The sequence below is a fragment of the Zalophus californianus genome, chromosome X, assembly GCF_009762305.2.
Source record: "Zalophus californianus isolate mZalCal1 chromosome X, mZalCal1.pri.v2, whole genome shotgun sequence".
Taxonomy (NCBI): Eukaryota; Metazoa; Chordata; class Mammalia; order Carnivora; family Otariidae; genus Zalophus; species Zalophus californianus.
In genome coordinates this window covers 69532773-69551058 of record NC_045612.1, presented here as the reverse complement: position 1 = coordinate 69551058, position 18286 = coordinate 69532773, and the positions used below count along the sequence as shown (strand labels likewise).

The 18286-nt window shown below is 40.4% G+C and overlaps 2 protein-coding genes across 2 annotated transcripts in view; one reads left to right on the top strand and one right to left on the bottom strand.

Annotated features, from left to right (window-relative positions):
* The window catches only part of LOC113930723, a 135545-nt gene that overhangs the window by 58887 nt on the left and 58372 nt on the right, over nucleotides 1-18286 (bottom strand). The window lies entirely within an intron of this gene.
* CDX4 (caudal type homeobox 4) lies at nucleotides 5271-12769 on the top strand. Its single transcript, XM_027608130.1, has 3 exons — nucleotides 5271-5772; nucleotides 11261-11406; nucleotides 12563-12769. Exons 1-3 carry the CDS (start codon nucleotides 5271-5273, stop codon nucleotides 12767-12769), a joined length of 855 nt encoding a protein of 284 aa, XP_027463931.1.

Below are 18286 nucleotides of genomic sequence, written 5' to 3'. Positions count from 1 at the left end.
TAAGCACTGGCCCCTACTTGCCTCCTTACATACACCTTCTCTCTCCCAGAGTCAAGGATGCCCTTGGATGCCCAAGAAGTCTCCCTGTCTCAGTCTTCTGGCTTCCATCTCAGAGCCCTAGAGCTTCCTAATTCCTCTTGTTCTCCTAATCCAGAACTAGGCAGCTGGCCCTGAGGGCAGGGTAGGTACAGAGCCCTAGCCTAACCCTAACCCTAAACTCATGTTCCCATGAAAGAACCTTAATCTTTCACCAAGACACACCTTGGTCCTGCCCCCACTGAGATGCTTTGGGACAGGCCTGGAGCCTAGTGGTGCTCATTCTCCAGAGTAAGCCCATCATAATGATAAATATGGATGGAAAGAACACAAGGCCCCTTCCCTGCCCAAGACTTGAGCGCTGGCATCACTAAGGCTCCAAAGAACTAAGGGAGGAAGATGGGGTTGGGTGAGTGGAGGGGAGCTATTTTTAAAGCCCAGAGAGCAAAATTTGATTGGAGAGGCAATAGGCATAGGTGTTTAAACTGTTCTGGGTCTTCTCCCCAATCTCAGCGCCATCCATGCATGGATGTGGGCTAGAGTAGGCACACTAGGTCCATGCCCCATGGAAATCCTAGTCACTCTGTAACAATAATGGCTTTTCTTTGAGCACATGACTGGAGCACTGAATTCTCCCAACATCTGTATAAAGTGATTTCTATTTTCAATGCTATTTTTCCTATGAGAACCTCCCAAGCATTAAGCCTACTAAAGAAAAGGCTTACCCAGATTCCCATAGTCCATCACAGGTGTACTGCACTGTTCACAAAGCAATTTCACATTCATTCTCTCCAGAAGCCTTATAATTAACCTGGTCTGTGGGGGTCAGCCCAGAACTAGGCAGTGGAAGGGGAATGTCTAACGGAGGCCCTATTTGACCAATGCCTCTCTAAGTCTCAGGAAAACTAAGAGATCACTCCCTAGAAGTACTAAGTAACCCTGCATGGCCTGAGTCCTGATCTTCAGACTATGGGGTTTGACTCCCGCTGCTGGCCACTCTGGTTTCTTCAGTGAGGTGGCCTCTCTGGTTAATCTTCAGGTGAAGAAAGAAATCAGTGGCACCTGGGTGGCTCAGTCAGTTAAGAGTCTGCCTTCCACTCAGGTCATGATCCGGGGTTCCTGGGATCTAGCCCTGCCTAGGGCTCCTTGCTCAGCAGGGAGCCCGCTTCTCCCTCTCCCCGCAACCCACTCATGCTCTCTCTTGCTATCTCTCTCTCTCTCAAATAAATAAATAAAATCTCAAAAAAAAAAAAAAGAAATCAAAATCTCCAGCCAAATAAACTAGGCTGAACCTCCCTGCCTGTCTGCCTCCCCTTTGACTCTCTACTTCCCCAACCTACTCCCACCCTCCTGGAAACAAACAAATCATAAAATGAAGTATTCTGAAGCCAAGTTCTGCCAAGCACTTTACTGGCTTCTCTTCTAGACATCCTTGCAGCTGGGTCAAAATGATGCTTTCCAGTGTATAGTCCCAAGGTCATTTATTGATTCAGCACACAAATATTTCCCGAGATCCTATCATCTGCATGACACTGCACTCTGCTGGGCTCAAACATGCTTCCTCATACCCCTTCAAGGTGCTCAAATTCCAGAAGATTCAGATAGAACCCCAAACAATTCTAAGGTGGACAAGAATAGTATTAGTTAATGAAGGAGGGAAGTTGATAATGGAATTCAGGAAGACTGCTTTCTTTACTATATGTTGGCTAATTGAACATAATAATAAAAAAATTAAAAATAAGTTTTTATTATTTAAATTCCAGTTCATTAATATATGGTATATTAGTTTCAGGTGTACAATATAGTGATTCAATACTTCTGTACATCACCTGGTGCTCCTCACAGCAAGTGCACTCCTTAATCCCCATCACCTATTTAACCCATCCCCCCACCCACCTTCCCTCTGGTAACCATCAGTTTGTTCTCTATGGTTAAGAGTTTGTTTATTGGTTTGCCTCTCTCTTCTTCCTCCTTTGCTCATTTGTTTCATTTTTAATCCACATGAGTGAAATCATATGGCATTTGTCTTTCTCTGACTGACTTATTTCACTTAGCATAATACTCTCTAGTTCTGTCCATGTCATTGCAAATGGCAAGATTTCATTTTCTTTTTTCAATTTTTTTATTGTTATGTTAATCACCATATATTACATCATTAGTTTTGGATGTGGTGTTCCATGATTCATTGTTTGTGCATAACACCCAGTGCTCCATGCAGAACGTGCCCTCTTTAATACCCATCACCAGGCTACCCATCCCCCCACCTGGCAAGATTTCATTTTCATTGGAAGAGTGCCTTTTGAGAGGAACATCATCACATAAAGCTTTAGGGAGGAGGGGGCATTTGAGCTGAGCCTTGAAGAATAGGGGGAATTTGAACATTTTTTTAATAAAGAAAAACAGTCTAGACAGAAGGAATTTCATAAGCAAAGAGACTTTTTAGTAGAAAGAGTATTGATCTAGGAGGCAACAGACCTGAGTTTGAGCCTCAGTTCTGTCATTCACTTCCTTAAAGAATACCTTCCCCTCTCAGGCCCTCAGTTTTCTGATAAGTAAAATGATAACATTGGGTTAGTTAACTTTTAAAGGTCCTCCATGTGCTTCCATCCTGATATAGTTTTTCAAACGTCAGGTAAACCAATTTGCCTCAGTATAGAAGAGGTGAAAGAGAATAATACAGGGATAATTGGGTCCATAATATGAATAGTATTAAATGCCAGCCCTGGGAACCTGAGCGGAGAAAGAAAATAGAAGCCAAGCCCCAGTCCTAAGCCCTGAGGTTGTACATGTAGACTGGCTCCAATTTAAATACATAAACTTTGCAGTTAGGATGTCTTAGGATGGGAACCTAACTATACTCCTCATTAGTGGTTCATTTAAATAGTCATGGCACCTCTCTGAGCCTCAGTTTCTTCATCTCTAAAGTGGGAATAATACTAATAAATAGCTCATGGAGCTGTTGTGAAAATTAAATGAGATCATTTGTAAAAGTGTCTTTACTGGTATGTTACTTTCCCTGCCCCTAAGTCCCTTTTCCCAGTGCCAGGCTTTAATTAGTCTTTGCTGACCAATTACTTCTGTTCCTTCTCCTCCTTCTTCTCCAGAGCAGGCTTCAAAATATATCCAGAATCTAACCACTTTCCTCCATCCCCAATGCCATTCACCTGGATTATTGCAATAACCTTTTAATTAATCAATCCACTTACAGTCTATTCTTAATCCAACTGCTAGAGTGATCCCTTCAAAACTTAAATCATGTCACTCCTCTGCTCAAAACCCTACAATGTCTCCCTACTTCACTTAGAGCAAAAACTGGAATCTTTACAACGACATTCTCCCCCTTAGCTTTGGACCCCATCTATTCTTTAGCCACACAGTTTTGCTTTGTTTACTGTTTCTCTAATAGAAGACAGACATTCTCCCATTCTCTTTTCATGTGTTCCCTCTGTCTGGATTTTCTCCTTATAGCTCATACCAGTACCTCTTCTATATTTTATTTAATGTCATTTCAAGGTGAGGTCTTCCCAAACCACATTTAATATTGCAACACAGCCCCCCCCCCAGCATTCTGTATCCTCCTTCTTGCTTTCTTTTTTTTCACAGCATTGATCATTACCATCTGACAAACCATAAAATGTAATTTCTTATTAGTGTCTCTCCCCACTAGGATATAAGCTTAATAAGGTCAGGGGTTTTGTCTGTTCACTATTGATATCTCAATGCATAGAACAGCACCTAGAAGTCAATAAATATTTGTTGAGTGAATTAATGAATACAGTGGTTGCAAACTGTGTACCACACACTAAGTTAAGCAATTTTCATATATTATCTCAGTAAAGTCTGCCTTGTAATGTAGACACTGTTAGAATCTCTATTTTACACAGGAAAAATCCCTGAAACTCCCAGAGGCGAAGTGATATTCCCAAAGCCAAAGAGAGATCAGTTAATAGGGGTGCCAGTTTGGATTGGACTTTATAGAGGAGCACATTCCCTGAGTAGGAGCACAGCCTAGATTAAAGGTTGTGGTAGGTTTGGGGAGGGGTAGTGGGAAAGAATACTGGGATACAGATTGGTGTTGTGGTCAGAAGTTTATCTGATTTCTTGAACCAAAATCTTGCGTTTATTTGGTATCTGCTGGCAAGCCAATGTCTTTTTCAATAATTGGAGCTTTACAAAGGAAATTTCCTCAAGCGTGAAAGAAAGTTGGAAGTTGTGGCTGCCCTGGATTTGAGACTGCAGGAATTTGACCCCTTGGGGCACTGGCTTTGAGGCAGAAGTCATACCTGGTAGAAAGACACCTGAGACTAGTGAACTGACATGAAAAGAAGAAAGCCCATTACCCACATGGTTCTTCTCCCTTTCCTTTTTTTTTTTTATAACCTACTCTCTTCCTCTTTCTTTAATTTGTGCATATTTGTAAAACATCCAATTAATCCAGCCTGCCATCCCCTGGAATGTAACCTTAGGAAGGCAGAGCAAAAATGTTTGTCTCTTTTTCACTGCTGTATTCCCAGTGCCTACAGCAGTGCCTAGCACTCAGCGGACACACAATATATACTTGTGAAATGAATCTGTTCTTAGAAACAAAGCCCTCCTCCTGGGGGAGGGAGCGGGTCAGAGAAGGGAAAGCTCTTTTCAGTGGTATCCTGGGCCAGTTCCAGTGGAGTACCCCTGCAGGAGAATGTGGGAAGAGGGAATACCACAGATGCAGGCTGGGCTAAGCAAGGGAAGTTAAGCAGAAAGAGGAGGCCCCAGGGTAAGGACTGAATCCCAAAGAGCAGGACTTCGCCCTGCTTCTTCCTGTCTTCATCTCACTTTGGAAACCCCTGGAGGAACTTCTGCCTCCAAAAGCACAAACTAGTGCTATGGGGACCAGATGGACAAAAGTGAGAAAGATGAGACAGAAAGGCCTGGGAGCTCTGGGAGAGGGAGCTCAGAGTGAACAAGTCCCTGTGAAAGTGAAATGGCCCTTCATTTGAATGCAAATGCTATGTAAAAGCCTGAAGCCCCTTGACGTCAGCCTAGCCATTGGTGGCCCATCTATACCGGGCTACCAGTCACCTGGAAACCTGACGGGTAGAAAACGCGGATGGAGTAGTCTGAGAGGCACAGGAGGGCGTGCAGCACAGCTGCCGACTGACCTATTGATTCCCTGCTGCTTCTCAAAGTCGGGCTGGGGCCTTACAAGAACTTGAGAATGGCTTAGGGAGCTCCTTCCTCATACCCAAGCCACTATGTACAGAAGCTGCCTTTTGGAAAAAGAAGCAGGCATGTACGTGGGCACTCTCAGGAGCCCCGCGGGAGGCAGCACCGCTGGGACTAGCGGCACTGGGAGTGGTGGGAGTCCCCGGCCAGCCTCCAACTTCACTGCGGCCCCTGCCTATGCGCACTACATGGGGTATCCCCATATGCCCAGCATGGATCCTCACGGGCCGTCGCTGGGGGTCTGGGGTTCACCCTATAGTCCCCCTCGAGAAGACTGGACTGTGTACCCCGGGCCATCCAGTACAATGGGCACAGTACCCATGAACGACATGACCTCGAGCCCTTCCACTTTTGGCTCTCAGGAATACAGCAACTTGGGCCCTGCGGGCGGGGGAAGCAGCAATGGCAGCCTGCCAGCCCCAGCCAGCGGGTCACTGTGCCCCATAGACCCCGACGCCGCAGATGCCAGTTCTCCCAACAGAAGCCGCCACAGTCCTTATGCGTGGATGCGCAAGACAGTGCAGGTGACCGGTGAGTAATTGATCCCAATGCCCTCACACTTCTCCTTCCTTTGCTTGGCTTCTACTTCTGTTGGCTTGTCTGCCTTCCTACTTCTTGGGACTCTCCAGGGACAGTTTCCTGAGGACCACTGCGTGGCTGAGTGCCCAGGATCCCCTCCCATTAGTGACCTCCCTTGTATGTGTCTCCGCTCAAAGCCAGAAGAGTGCAGTGCTTGGAACCAAACCGACCCTGGGAGTGTTTTTCATCATTTCCTGATGTGTCAAGGGAGCAAGCTGGTGGACAATGGACACATTGAGCCACAAGGCTCAGGATCCAATGGTGTAGTTGCCCAGATGGGAAAACAGATGCTCAGGAAAGGTCAATGGGTGAATGAGGCAAGAAGATAGCCACCATCCCAATGCTGTCACTTCTACTTGCCATTTCCATTTAAAATCCTTCCCCTTCTGGGCAGGTCTGCTCCCCTGAAACGCTGGTGATACTCAACTTTGGTTTCATGGTGCTTGGTTGGCAATGGACCCTCCAGTTAAGCCACAAAAGCCCCAATGGCAAAATAGCCTTGTCATCCTGGCCTCTCAAGGAAGCTGCAGCTTCCTTCACCCAAGGTGGCAGAGGCAAGCTGGAGTCAAACCCATTGCCTTCTTCCAAAGTCCTTTCTGCCAATGGAAGCATTGAGTCAGGTGAGAAGGCAACAGCACACTGCCAGGACATCATAAGCTACTCAACTCTAACATCCCTAGGGCATGTGGGAATAACAGCCCCAGCACTAATAGGTGGTTAAAGACTTCATAATTGTCCAGGAAGGCTTCTGGAGACACAGGGGCTGGATGTAGGTCTGTAATGGAGTGCAGGAAGGCCCAGAGATCCCAGCCTAATGCTGACCCATGCTGGTACCAGCAAGAGTGGGTAGCTGCTGGGAGCCCAGGGCAGGGGAACTGGGCACTCTGCTTTAATCTGGATGGGGGGAGGCGGGGAGATGTTTGTTTTCAGCTGTAGTTGTTCTTTTATCACATTTTTTATTATTCCAACCTATCACTCTCTGTCATTAGAGAAAAATTGGTAAAATTTGACTCTATCATTTTTATCCCTCTGAGGAGGAAATGAATTTCAATAGCATTTGTCCATAATGATTATGCTTTAGTTCACAGTTCTGCACTTTTTCTCCCCTTTAAAAAGCAAAGGCAGGAGAGTGGGAAGGGAACAACTTTTACCATTAGGAGGACTCTCAGCTAGAAAGAGGCAGTTCCGGTTGATTGGGACATTACTAGGACAGCAATCCCAAATTAAGAGTAGAGCTTAAACACTTGGCTTTGAAGTGTTTGGAAGTAAATCTTCATTTTTAAAAATATGGGTGAGTCAGTTGGTTAAGTAGAATAAAAAATTAGGTTAAGGTGGGGCACTCCTGGGGCTGTTATTACATCTAATCTTAGGGTTGTAATTAACATCCATTTACTAAGCCCTAAGATCAGCAAAAGACACAAAAGTCAAAAAGTAGCTGCTCCCAGCTCAAGATTATGTTTTGAAACACATTAGAAGAGGAAAGTCATTAGTATGTTTGGAAGAGAGAACAATGTGGGGGGAAGGACAAAAAAAATTATCTTGAGTCTTGACTTTTTTGTTTATGAGAGACAGTATGACAGGTTTCTCTGCTTAAAAGTCTTCCATTTGCATTTGCTTTTATGAGCTCAGGTCTCCCTCTTGGGTAATGCTGGTGCCAGGAGAAGTTTAGAAAGGGACTCCTTAGTTTGTGATATCTTCATCACAAACCTTTAAACCTGGCTGTACAATGCCACCTTCACAAGGTTTTCTTCTCCAAATTCTATTAAGAAATTTAAAATTGAATTATTTTGGAACGCCTCTGACTCCTGGAGCTTATCTTGTAGATGAGGTTTTATTAGAGTCTATCTTTATTTCATTTTAATGTCTTATAAATTAAAATTATCTTTTTGCTATATGCTTGTAGGCCAAGGTACAGATTTAGCAGCAGTTCAAGAATATAATGAAAAGTATGGACCCTCTCTCCAGAAAAATGCACAAAAAGATACATACTTGCACCCACATGCATGTGCATATACACACACATGCCCACACATACACACACACATCAGTTTTTAAATAATTTTGGGAGATGCATGGATCCACTGAAGCCCTTCTATGGATCTCAGGTTATGAATTACACACAAAAAATTAAGCTGATCACCTCAGTGGACCACTATGAACCAAAATGCACCCATTTGTATGTTTAATACATAGTGTTAAACAAATATTTGTTAAATGAATGAATGAGTCAGATCCTCCTAAATTTTCTACTTCACTCTGTAGTATTGTGGGACAACATTTGGCTTATGGCTGAGAAGATAATTAGATGAACTGCAAAATGGAAGTAACCCTTCTCTGATTAAGGTAATCAAATAAAAGTCTTCCCATTACTGAAGACTATTTTAAATAACCTTAAGCTAAAGAAAGAAGAATACACATATTAGGGAACAATCAGAAACATTTCATAATGACTATTATCACATTTGATTTTCTAAGGAAAGGGGACTGACAGAGTGAATGTCTGTCCCCTAGGTGATTTGATTAAAAAGAAAGATATTTTTATGTACACTTTGTCCTCTAAGTGGTCTGTTCCAATGCACATCTCATTTTAAAGATTACATGAAGAGGAAAGGTTCTGTGAAAAGTTTAGTATTTTCATATTTTAAACATTGTCATTGCATTACAGCTAGGAATTATTTTTTCATTTTTTTCTCTTACCCAGAGTTATAGTCTCAGATGGGTTTTGGCAAGGTGATAATCTAAGTAGAGCTGGAGAAAGGCTTTTTTGTTAGAAGTGGGAAAGGGGGAGAGAAGGAAGTAACTGAGTAATTCTGATTAAGCCACTGGACAAAACACTGGGGAAGTTATACTTAAAAGGTTTTACTCAATACACTTCAGAAAATAAGCTGCTTACTAATTCTTGAAGCTTATCATTGTGCTCCTTGGTTTTGACCATTTCACTGGACAATTTTTTAAATGAATTTGGATGCAATTTTTAACTAAAAGCAGCAAAGGGTTATCTTAAGATAGAAAGTCATTGTACAGGGTCAATTGCACTGTATTCCCTATCGAAGGAAACTGGTTTTCATCCTCTTTGCTTTGGTTTGGTATAAGAATATGGATACTATGCTCTACTAGAAGATGTCCAAATCCCATTCAGTCCAATTTCATCATTTAAGGGGCAGAGGCAATGAGACAGGAGAAGAGAGTTCAGGAGGAGGGACACAGGAGGAATTCATTTCCCTTTGCAAAATGTGCAGTCAGTGTTTCCCCTGAGCTACATCTTCTTGAGGTTTGAGGTCTTATCTGTCAGATTGAGGCAACAGACTCTTTTTAACACTTCACATGGCTTTGATATGCAGCTTGGCTCTTCCTCATCCCTCCTTTCTTCAGGGGTTATATTGCCGGAAAGGGTGAGGATTTTCATGGCAAATAAAGAGGCCTGGTCTTAACTTTATTGTCCTTAGAAGAAACTGCAAGAGGGGAATTTATGACCAATGGGGGTGGGGAAGGACTGCAACCTTCCAGAGTTCTTGAAGTCTGGTTATATTTACTGATTATCAAAGAGCAGAAAACACAGAAATGCACAAGTTGAATTTTAACTTCTGCCTCAAGTTAGAATTTAAATACTCAGCTACTTTGGGATTAGAAAGGGTTTTAGGAAACATCTCTTCAAAAATATATTTTGATCGTAAGATATGAGGTTCTGGAAATAAATTACACCTCAAAGTTTTCATTGTGATCTCAAATATACATTCTGCCTTTGTAACTAACCAAATGCCAGACCCCTGGTTTCCTGGGTTTCTGTTTGGATTTAAAAAAACCAGCTCAAAGTTTGGGCCTTCCAGGTAGGTTAACTGACTAGGACTCATCATTTTCAATTTTCAAGGAGAAAAGTTTTGTTTATTTATTAGTCCATGAGTTAATTCAGCCATTAAGTTTAATACTAAAACGTATCTCTCATCCAGAATTTGTTTCTATGTTCATGTCCCTTTTTTTTCTTTCCTGGAGATGAAAGAGTGTCTGACATTTGTTTAGGGCTTGTAAATTCCAAACCAACTGGCTGGTGTTCCTGAATGTAAAGAGGGTTCAGGATGGGATCTGATGCTCTGTAGCTCCTTTGTTAGGCCTGTGCTGCATCTTAACACCTCAATGGGGTTTAGAGAACCACTTTAAAGAAACCTTTGTCCTACAGATCGCTCCCCAAAACCTCACATCAAAAACAACCAGGGAAGATCAGAAGCAGTTTGCCAAATGCCATAGAGAAAAGGAGGAAGATCCTGGAGGGAGTTAGAAAAATTGAAAAGAAAAGGAAGCTTCCTAATCACCTTTGGAAAATTTGAAAGGAGGAATAAAAGTCTATTTGAGGAAGGACATGAGAAATTAGTTAAAGGCTGTAACACAAAGCAAATGTTTGTATATCTTTTCAAAGAATACTAGAATATGCATTTTATTCTGCTTAAGTCAACACCTCCTCCTTCCCCCACTGATTAGTCACTTGGGAATAATAGTTGATTTAAGACCCTCACACACACAAAATTTTTCTAGTAGATAATAGGGGCTATCCCAGAACAGAATCTAAGTGACGATAAATGTTTTCTTTTTAAATTATTATCCAAACAAAACTCTCTCTAGAATATATATATATATATGACTCCCCAAGTATATATATATATATATATATATATATATATATATATATATATATGAATGTATGTAACTAATAATGTCAAGATCACAGAATAGTTTGCCACACTTGGGCCATTCTTATGCTTCCCAGCATATTTAAACTGGTAATAACATTTAGCATACTGGACTGGGAGTCAGAGGTATGTGTTTGGGTCCTGGCACTTCAGCTCACTAGCACAAAACCACTTAACTACACTGAGCTTCAGGTTTCTTATTGGCAAAATGGGGATAAGACATATTCTGCATAATTCAAAAGTGTAGGTAAGGGGTTCAATAGGAAATGGTATGAATGAACTGCATAAAATGTAAAGGAAAGTGTACGTATGCTACATGTTGCTACTACTGCCAATGCTGTTCCTATATGTGAGTGGGAAGGGAAGGGAATGAAAATCATGGATTAAGTGTTTGCTTTAAAAAATAAAATATTCTCCCTCTCCCACTCCCCCTGCTTGTGTTCCTGCTCTCGCTCTCTGTCAAATAAATAAATAAAATCTTTAAAAAAATAAAAAAATAAAATAATTTCGTGTTAAGTAGGTCAATGGTGGTGTGATAGGTTTTATATATATATACATATATATGTGTATAAAACAGCCACAGATGACAAAGAATTTAATGGAAAAGTGGATATATGACATATTTGGTTCAAAAAATGTACTTGTTTCGTATTTGAAAGTAATAGACAAGGATGGGAACAGTAGTTGTGATTCCTTCAACCAAAACAATCTCCAAAGAAGTAAAATATGATTAAATATATTGCTTTCTCCCCTAACAGGGAAAACCAGGACAAAAGAAAAGTATCGTGTGGTTTACACAGATCATCAAAGACTGGAGCTAGAGAAGGAATTCCACTGCAATAGATACATCACCATTCGGAGAAAATCAGAACTGGCAGTCAACCTGGGTCTTTCTGAAAGACAGGTATACTGGAAGTAAAACCAACATGTCTTAAATAGTTATTTCAATGGGCAGAGGTTTTAGGGAAGTCTGTAAGCAAGAGTGGAAGCAAAACAGAAGACCAAGACATTTTCCAAGCTCTCTTAAAGCCCACATTCATCCTACTGGACCTCCTGGTTTAGTCTCACTGGTCAGTGGGTTTATTAATAATTGAATGTGGTGGGCAGTATGCAGATGGAGAAGCAAAGGGTTGGGACATAGGAGGTGAAGAATTAAAACTCCCATAGAACTAATCAGTCAAGTCAAAACCTTGATTGACTCCCCAAGTAGTCACAACCAATGTATGAAGTGGCAATTTGGCAATCATGGCAATTATCTGGTTCACATTAGTCAAACTATAATAGTAACTGAACACCAGTGCTGCTACCTGAACTAAGTTTTTCTATTATTCAGGGTTGGAAATTTAATTTTCTATGGTCTGTATAATTCTACGATGCCTGCCTCAAATTTAACATACTGCAGGTACTCAATGAAGCATGACAAGGATCAATGGTCTCCATTTACCTAAACTTTGACATTACACAACTACCTGATGTTTTTTCACTTAAGTCTAGAAGTAATCCTGGAATCATAGAATGCTAGAATTGGAAAGTCCATTAGTGTGTTACCAAGCAGCTTGTACTTTATCCAGGTATGAAGGCACGTTGGTATCACAGCAAGAGATATAGTATTTCATCACCCTTGTTCACCCAGTTCTATATTTCATTAAACTTATTGTTGGAAGTTACTTTTAATGACAGATAGTAATCACCTTTGTTATTTAAATCACTCCCTTTTTATCACCACACCTCAGCATTTGCCATTCTATCATTTATTTCTACCTGTGCAACAGAGGTGTTGGATAAGGTGTCATATAAAGAGCACTGCATTTAGAATCAGTAGCCCTGGATTTTATCTCAAAATTTCATCTCAAGCAAGATACTTTCCTTCTCTCAGTCTCAGATTTTTTTTTAACCTGTTAAATAGGTATACTTCACAAGGTCACTGGGAGGCTCAAATGAAGTGATACATATGATAGGGCTTTGTAAATGCTAAAATCCTTGTACAATATCAGCAATGACTATGAAAACTGCATTCAGTATGATGCCCCATTAAATCTAAAGCATTTTTTTTGTTTCAGGTGAAAATCTGGTTTCAGAATCGCAGAGCCAAGGAAAGAAAGATGATCAAAAAGAAAATCTCCCAGTTTGAGAACAGTGGAGGCTCAGTACAAAGTGATTCTGGCTCCATCAGCCCTGGGGAACTACCTAGCGCTTTTCCCACCACCTCATCTGCTGTCCGTAGATTTCAGCCTATTGAGATACAGCAGGTCATAGTCTCTGAATGAAAGAAAAGGCAAAGAGAAATGGAAAGTCCCCCATCCTTTAGCATTGTCTTCTTGGTCTCTTAAGATATCAGCAGGGGAGTTAGGTCAGGATGTAATTTCTTATAAGGCAGTATTCAGAACAAGTGGATGTGCAATGGTTGAAGATAATTGAGAGGTCCCTTACTGTTAGAAACCATCCTCAGAAACCTCCTGTCATGTGCTATGCTATATGGCAGTCACTTAGGAACTTGGTGGTAAGCTATATGATTAAAAGCTACAATCACAGGCCTTTGCAACTCTATTCACAACTTCAGAAACTTACTTGTGGACAAATTGTAAAAAACAGTTCAGGAAGGAGGCACATTTGTGTATGTGTACTTGTGTTTGTTATTTGATGCTGGGTGTGTTCTTTTATGCTGTCTTGGTGGGGGGAGGTAAAGCAGAAATTTATCTATCTGTAGCTACTTCTGCAAGTGATTAATTCAAAAGCTAACGGCATTTTCATAACAAGACAAATCTTTAAAAATCAGCAGGAGATGATTCTGAATCCATTATCACTGATTAATAAAAATAATAATAGAAAGACTATTTCTATTAAATATAAATATAAATATAAAAATAGAAAGACTATTTTTGCTCATCAATCAATCATTTTCTGGCATCAATTACCTCATCTCAGAACTTCCAACCTATAGTGTCGATTTCAAATCTTGCCAAAATAATGAAGTCAGACTAGAACAATACAGCCCAGCTTGGTTGAGTCAGTAAAAAGGCAGCTCTCCCACATGCAGAACAAACTCTAATCCCCTTTCTGTCTTTTCACTCTAGTGCTATAGTTCAGTGGCAGTCAGAGTTAACATAAGCACTCTCCTTGCTATTACCATAAACCTGTTCAATTTTACTTACATTATGTCATGTCAATGCAGTGTGGCCCAAGGAGATGCAGTTTACAGGTTCCAAACACACAACTTGGGTTGCAGTGAGTAGAGTTGCCTGGAGTTTTTGGTGTTGGTCCAGTATACTGTTTGCATGTCAAAGTGGCCAAAGGCTGGACTTTGATTCATTTTAAATTGAGATGGTTTAAAAGAAAGTTTTATTAAAGTAGGAAAGTAATCAAAGCACAACTTTATTTTCCCTTTCAAGATACAGCTTCAAAATTCTTGAGAAATTAGATTCTTGAGCTTAACTACCTGTGTTTGGGTTAAGAATAAGAAATTTATCTCAGAAAGTGGGCTTCTTTTCTATGGTTGCTCCTGGGGGTATGTCATTTAGTCTTGAAGAGATTTAAGGAAAAAACCCTTCTATCTTGATCCAGGCTCTTGGAGTTATATTCTGCCTTTCCTGCATGCATCTTTACAAAAATTTTATGAGGAAGGTATCGATTGCCCCATGATGCTGATAGGGAAATGGAGATATAAGCAATCATTCATTTTCCAAACATATGCAGCAAGGCAATCATGGATGCTGATGAAAATTCTGAGTTACATAAAAATGATCTTTTGTAGTCTCTAGTGATGGATTCAAACTCAAAGCCCCTTCCTATTCATTTGGTATCAGATTATGTCACTGAAGTTGCATACAGCTCTCTCAGTGCCCACCAGCAGATAATTATGACCTAGAAATGCAGACTTAACCCTTTTTTTTCCAGCTCACCTACCCCCCATCAGTGAATTTGGGGCTTCTACCAATAATCTTAATAATGCCTTACATGTGTGTAATATTTTATATTTTTCAATGTACTTTCACACTTGTATATTATCTGGCTTAATACCCTTATCCCTTATGAGATAGGTAAGAGTTGTTATCTCCCACTTTGTAGTTTAAGAAACTAGAAACCAGAGGGGCTTAAGTATCTTTGGTTAACCATTTTTTTCCTTATCCCAGGTCTAGATATTGGGGGAAGGTAACAAAGATAGATCAATTTAAGCTCCCTTTCTCTTCAAAAAGTTACCAACTTTTCAGTAAGTTAATGACAAAAGCTAGGATTACAACACAGGTGTACTAAATTGAATGATTATTTATTTAGTGCTTACTCTGTGCCAGGCACTGTGCTAGGATTTCTTGACTCCCAGGCCAGCACACATTCTATTCCACCTCATTGCTTCCAATAACTATGGGGCGAAATTTATAGCATTCTAATTGGCCAGTAGGCCATCTGAGTGCTGAACAAAGAAAATCAGCATTAAAATAAGTCCTTCCAATCTACTGTGGAGAGAGAGAGAGGATGAGGAAGTTAAGTTCTGAGTGTACATAGGTACTTAGCTTCCTCATCCCTAACACTGCCTCACCAAAAAAAAAAGAGAATATCTTTGGCTATAGCAGCTGGATTTCTCTGGGGGTTGTTCTTTCCTGCTATAAACTTATGTCCAACAGAGAAGAAACATTTTTTTTTTATTTTTATAGATTCTAACTTTCTAGAACCTGCTAACAGAACCACAATACAGAGCTTTTGTTCTTAATAGCATTTTGCAGCCACTTCCTCTAAGAAGACATGTCAATTCTTTCTCTGAGACCCATGAAACACATACACCCCATGCTTTTATGGCTATATTATGGTGGTGTGTGCTTGGAAGTATATACAGAAAAGGTTAAACAACAAAACTCAAAAGTTGCATTTAAAGCAGGTTTCAATAGGGGTGCCTGGGTGGCTCAGTCAGTTAAGCATCTGCCTTCAGCTCACATCATGATTTCGGGGTCCTGGGATGGAGCCTCACATGGGGCTCCCTGCTCAGCAGGGAATCTGTTTCTCCCTCTCCCTTTGCCCCTCCCTCCCACTCATTCTCTCTCTCTTTCTCTCTCTCAAATTAATAAATAAATAAAATTTTTAAAGTAGGTTTCAGTAAAGAAATTATTTTTCTGATGAGGGAAGAAGCAGGAATAAAAACGTGCCAAATGACTAACAGTGTTCAGCTAGGATGGTGGGATTATGCAGATTTTCATATTTTCATTACTTTTCAAATTCATGCCATTTTATAAGAGGAAAAAAGTTTCCTTAAGAAACATGTTTTCACACCAAATCTTCAAGTAATTTTTAAAATTTTATTTATTCATTTGAGAGAGAGAGAGCATGAGAGGGGAGAGGATCAGAGGGAGAAGCAGACCCCCCGCTGAGCAGGGAGCCTGATGCGGGACTCGGTCCTGGGACTCCAAGATCATGACCTGAGCTAAAGGCAGTCACCCAATCTACTGAGCCACCCAGGTGCCCCTTCAAGTAATTTTTTATCCTCAAGTAATTTGAGACTTTAGAATTCTCCTTGCCCTTTATAGAAATGTTCCAATCTCCCAGTTCTTTCTTAAGGCCCTTGATTAGTCTGGGAGCTGTTTGTGTACAGCTGCAAAGAAAGATCATTAGGAGGGTCTGGCTTTTTTTCAAAGGAGGATTTGGCTCAGATCCATAGAGTATGGCTGTTTTTCTGGGTTGAAACGTCTTAACACTACCAAACCAGGTCAAGAAGGGCAGGAGCAGTCAGCAAGGGGGGGAGGATGGTGGAAAGGAGGGATATATCACAACAGGGTATAAGGAACATTTTGGGGTGTTGGATATGTTTCTTGTCTTAATTCTGGTGATGGTTTCATGAGTGTCATTTGTGAAAAATCAACTTTCATACTTTAAATTCATGCAGTTTCCTGTATGTTGATTATGCCTTAAGACACCTGCAAACAAATACAGCAGAGTGGCTGCAACTCTGATAACAATACAGAAGGGAGGAACTCACTAGAGAATTTAGTCTTTGGAGATAGTCACTTTAGATAACTTAGGTGTACCCTTCCAGGTGGGGATCACTTTCTTTTATATTAATGTTGGAATATGCTACTGAGGGACACCAATGATTGATAATCAGTGGGTCTCTCATACCATGGAGATGGGTTTGGAGGGTGGAGGGAAAGCAGAGTATATGAGCATTGAATCTTCAAGTATGAGCATCAATGCAAAGCAAAGAAGTGCCCTACTGTGGGTTTTCAGAATCCATATTGTAAGTTAATAGTAAAAGTAGCTATTTTCATGGTATGGAAAAAGAAGCACTAAATTGGAAAGTGAGACCTGAAATTCTAGTTTTACCTACTTCTGCAACTAAATGGCTGTGTAATTTTTGGTTAGGTCACTTCATTAATAAGGGTCTCTGCTATTTCATTTGTACGGTCTAGATAATTGACTTGGCTTTAAGCAGCTATTCTAGCTTTAATCTCTACATGACATCCTGGAAAAAACCCCAAATACTTTTTCTCTTCCCCACTACTCACACAAAATAATAGACACACACACACACACACACACACACACACACACACACACACACACACACACACACACACCCCCTCCCTCTCTTGGTTTCTCAGAGATTAAAGTACCACTAATGTGATATTCAGTCCTCTGGTCTCAAAAGACTTTTTCTGTCTTCCAGAGTTTACCATGGAGACTTACCTTTTCAGAGTCCCCATTTCTCCATCTATACAGTGTGGATCTTGAGCTTACTGTAATCAACAATCTCTGAGATTCTAGGTCTGTGAATCTTTAATTAAAATTCAAATGTCACTGAAACAGGAAGGCACTTAAGCTGCTATGATTTATCTAAACCCATTCCAACCAGAAAAGCCTTAGAAAGTCCAGCTCAAAATGGATCACTTGGAAATGCTCCCCTAAAACAGGAATAAATCCCCTTGGACTTTATAATTTTGTCTTTAGTTGTACTTGTGCACACACTTCTGATTTGCCCCTAAGGATGAAGGAAGCAACATGTCAAATGCCTTCTAGGGAAAAGGGAAAAAATTCTCCCCTCTTCTTCTAGCATAACCTCTCCTGGTTCTCTAGCCTGATGAAACAAAAATGGAAGTCCCAAGCCTGGAATAGGTTGAATGGTGGCCCCCAAAAGATATGCCCACTTCTTAATCCTTAAAACTTCTAAATAATAAAACCTTATATGGCAAAAGAGTGAATATGCTCTTATATGACAAAAGATGCAATTAGATTAAAGAACTTCAGAGGAGGATCTTAGCCTGGATTATCTATGTAGACCCTAAATACAATTATATTTCCTTGTAAGATAGAGACAGAGGGATATTTCAAACACGTCTTAGTCCATTTGGGCTGTTATGAAAAACACCACAGATTGGGAGGCTTATTAACAACAAAAATTTAGGTTATATCTTTTCAAGCAAGGGAAACAAAAGCAAAAATAAACAATTAGGACTACATCAAACTAAAAAGATTTTGCACAGTGAAGGAAACCATTAATGAAACAAAAAAACAACCTACTAAATGGGAGAAAATATTTGCAAATGATATATCTGATAAGGGGTTAACATCCAAAATATATTTAAAAAACTGATAAAACTCAACACCAAAAACAATCCATTTAAAGAATGGGCAGAATATCTGAGTAGACATTTTTCCAAAGAAGACATACAGACATATGAGAAGATGCTCACATCACTAATCATCAGAGAAATGGAAATCAAAACCACAATGGGATATCATCTCACACCAGTCAGAATTACTAGTATCAGAAAGACAAGAAATAACAAGTGTTGGTGAGGAAA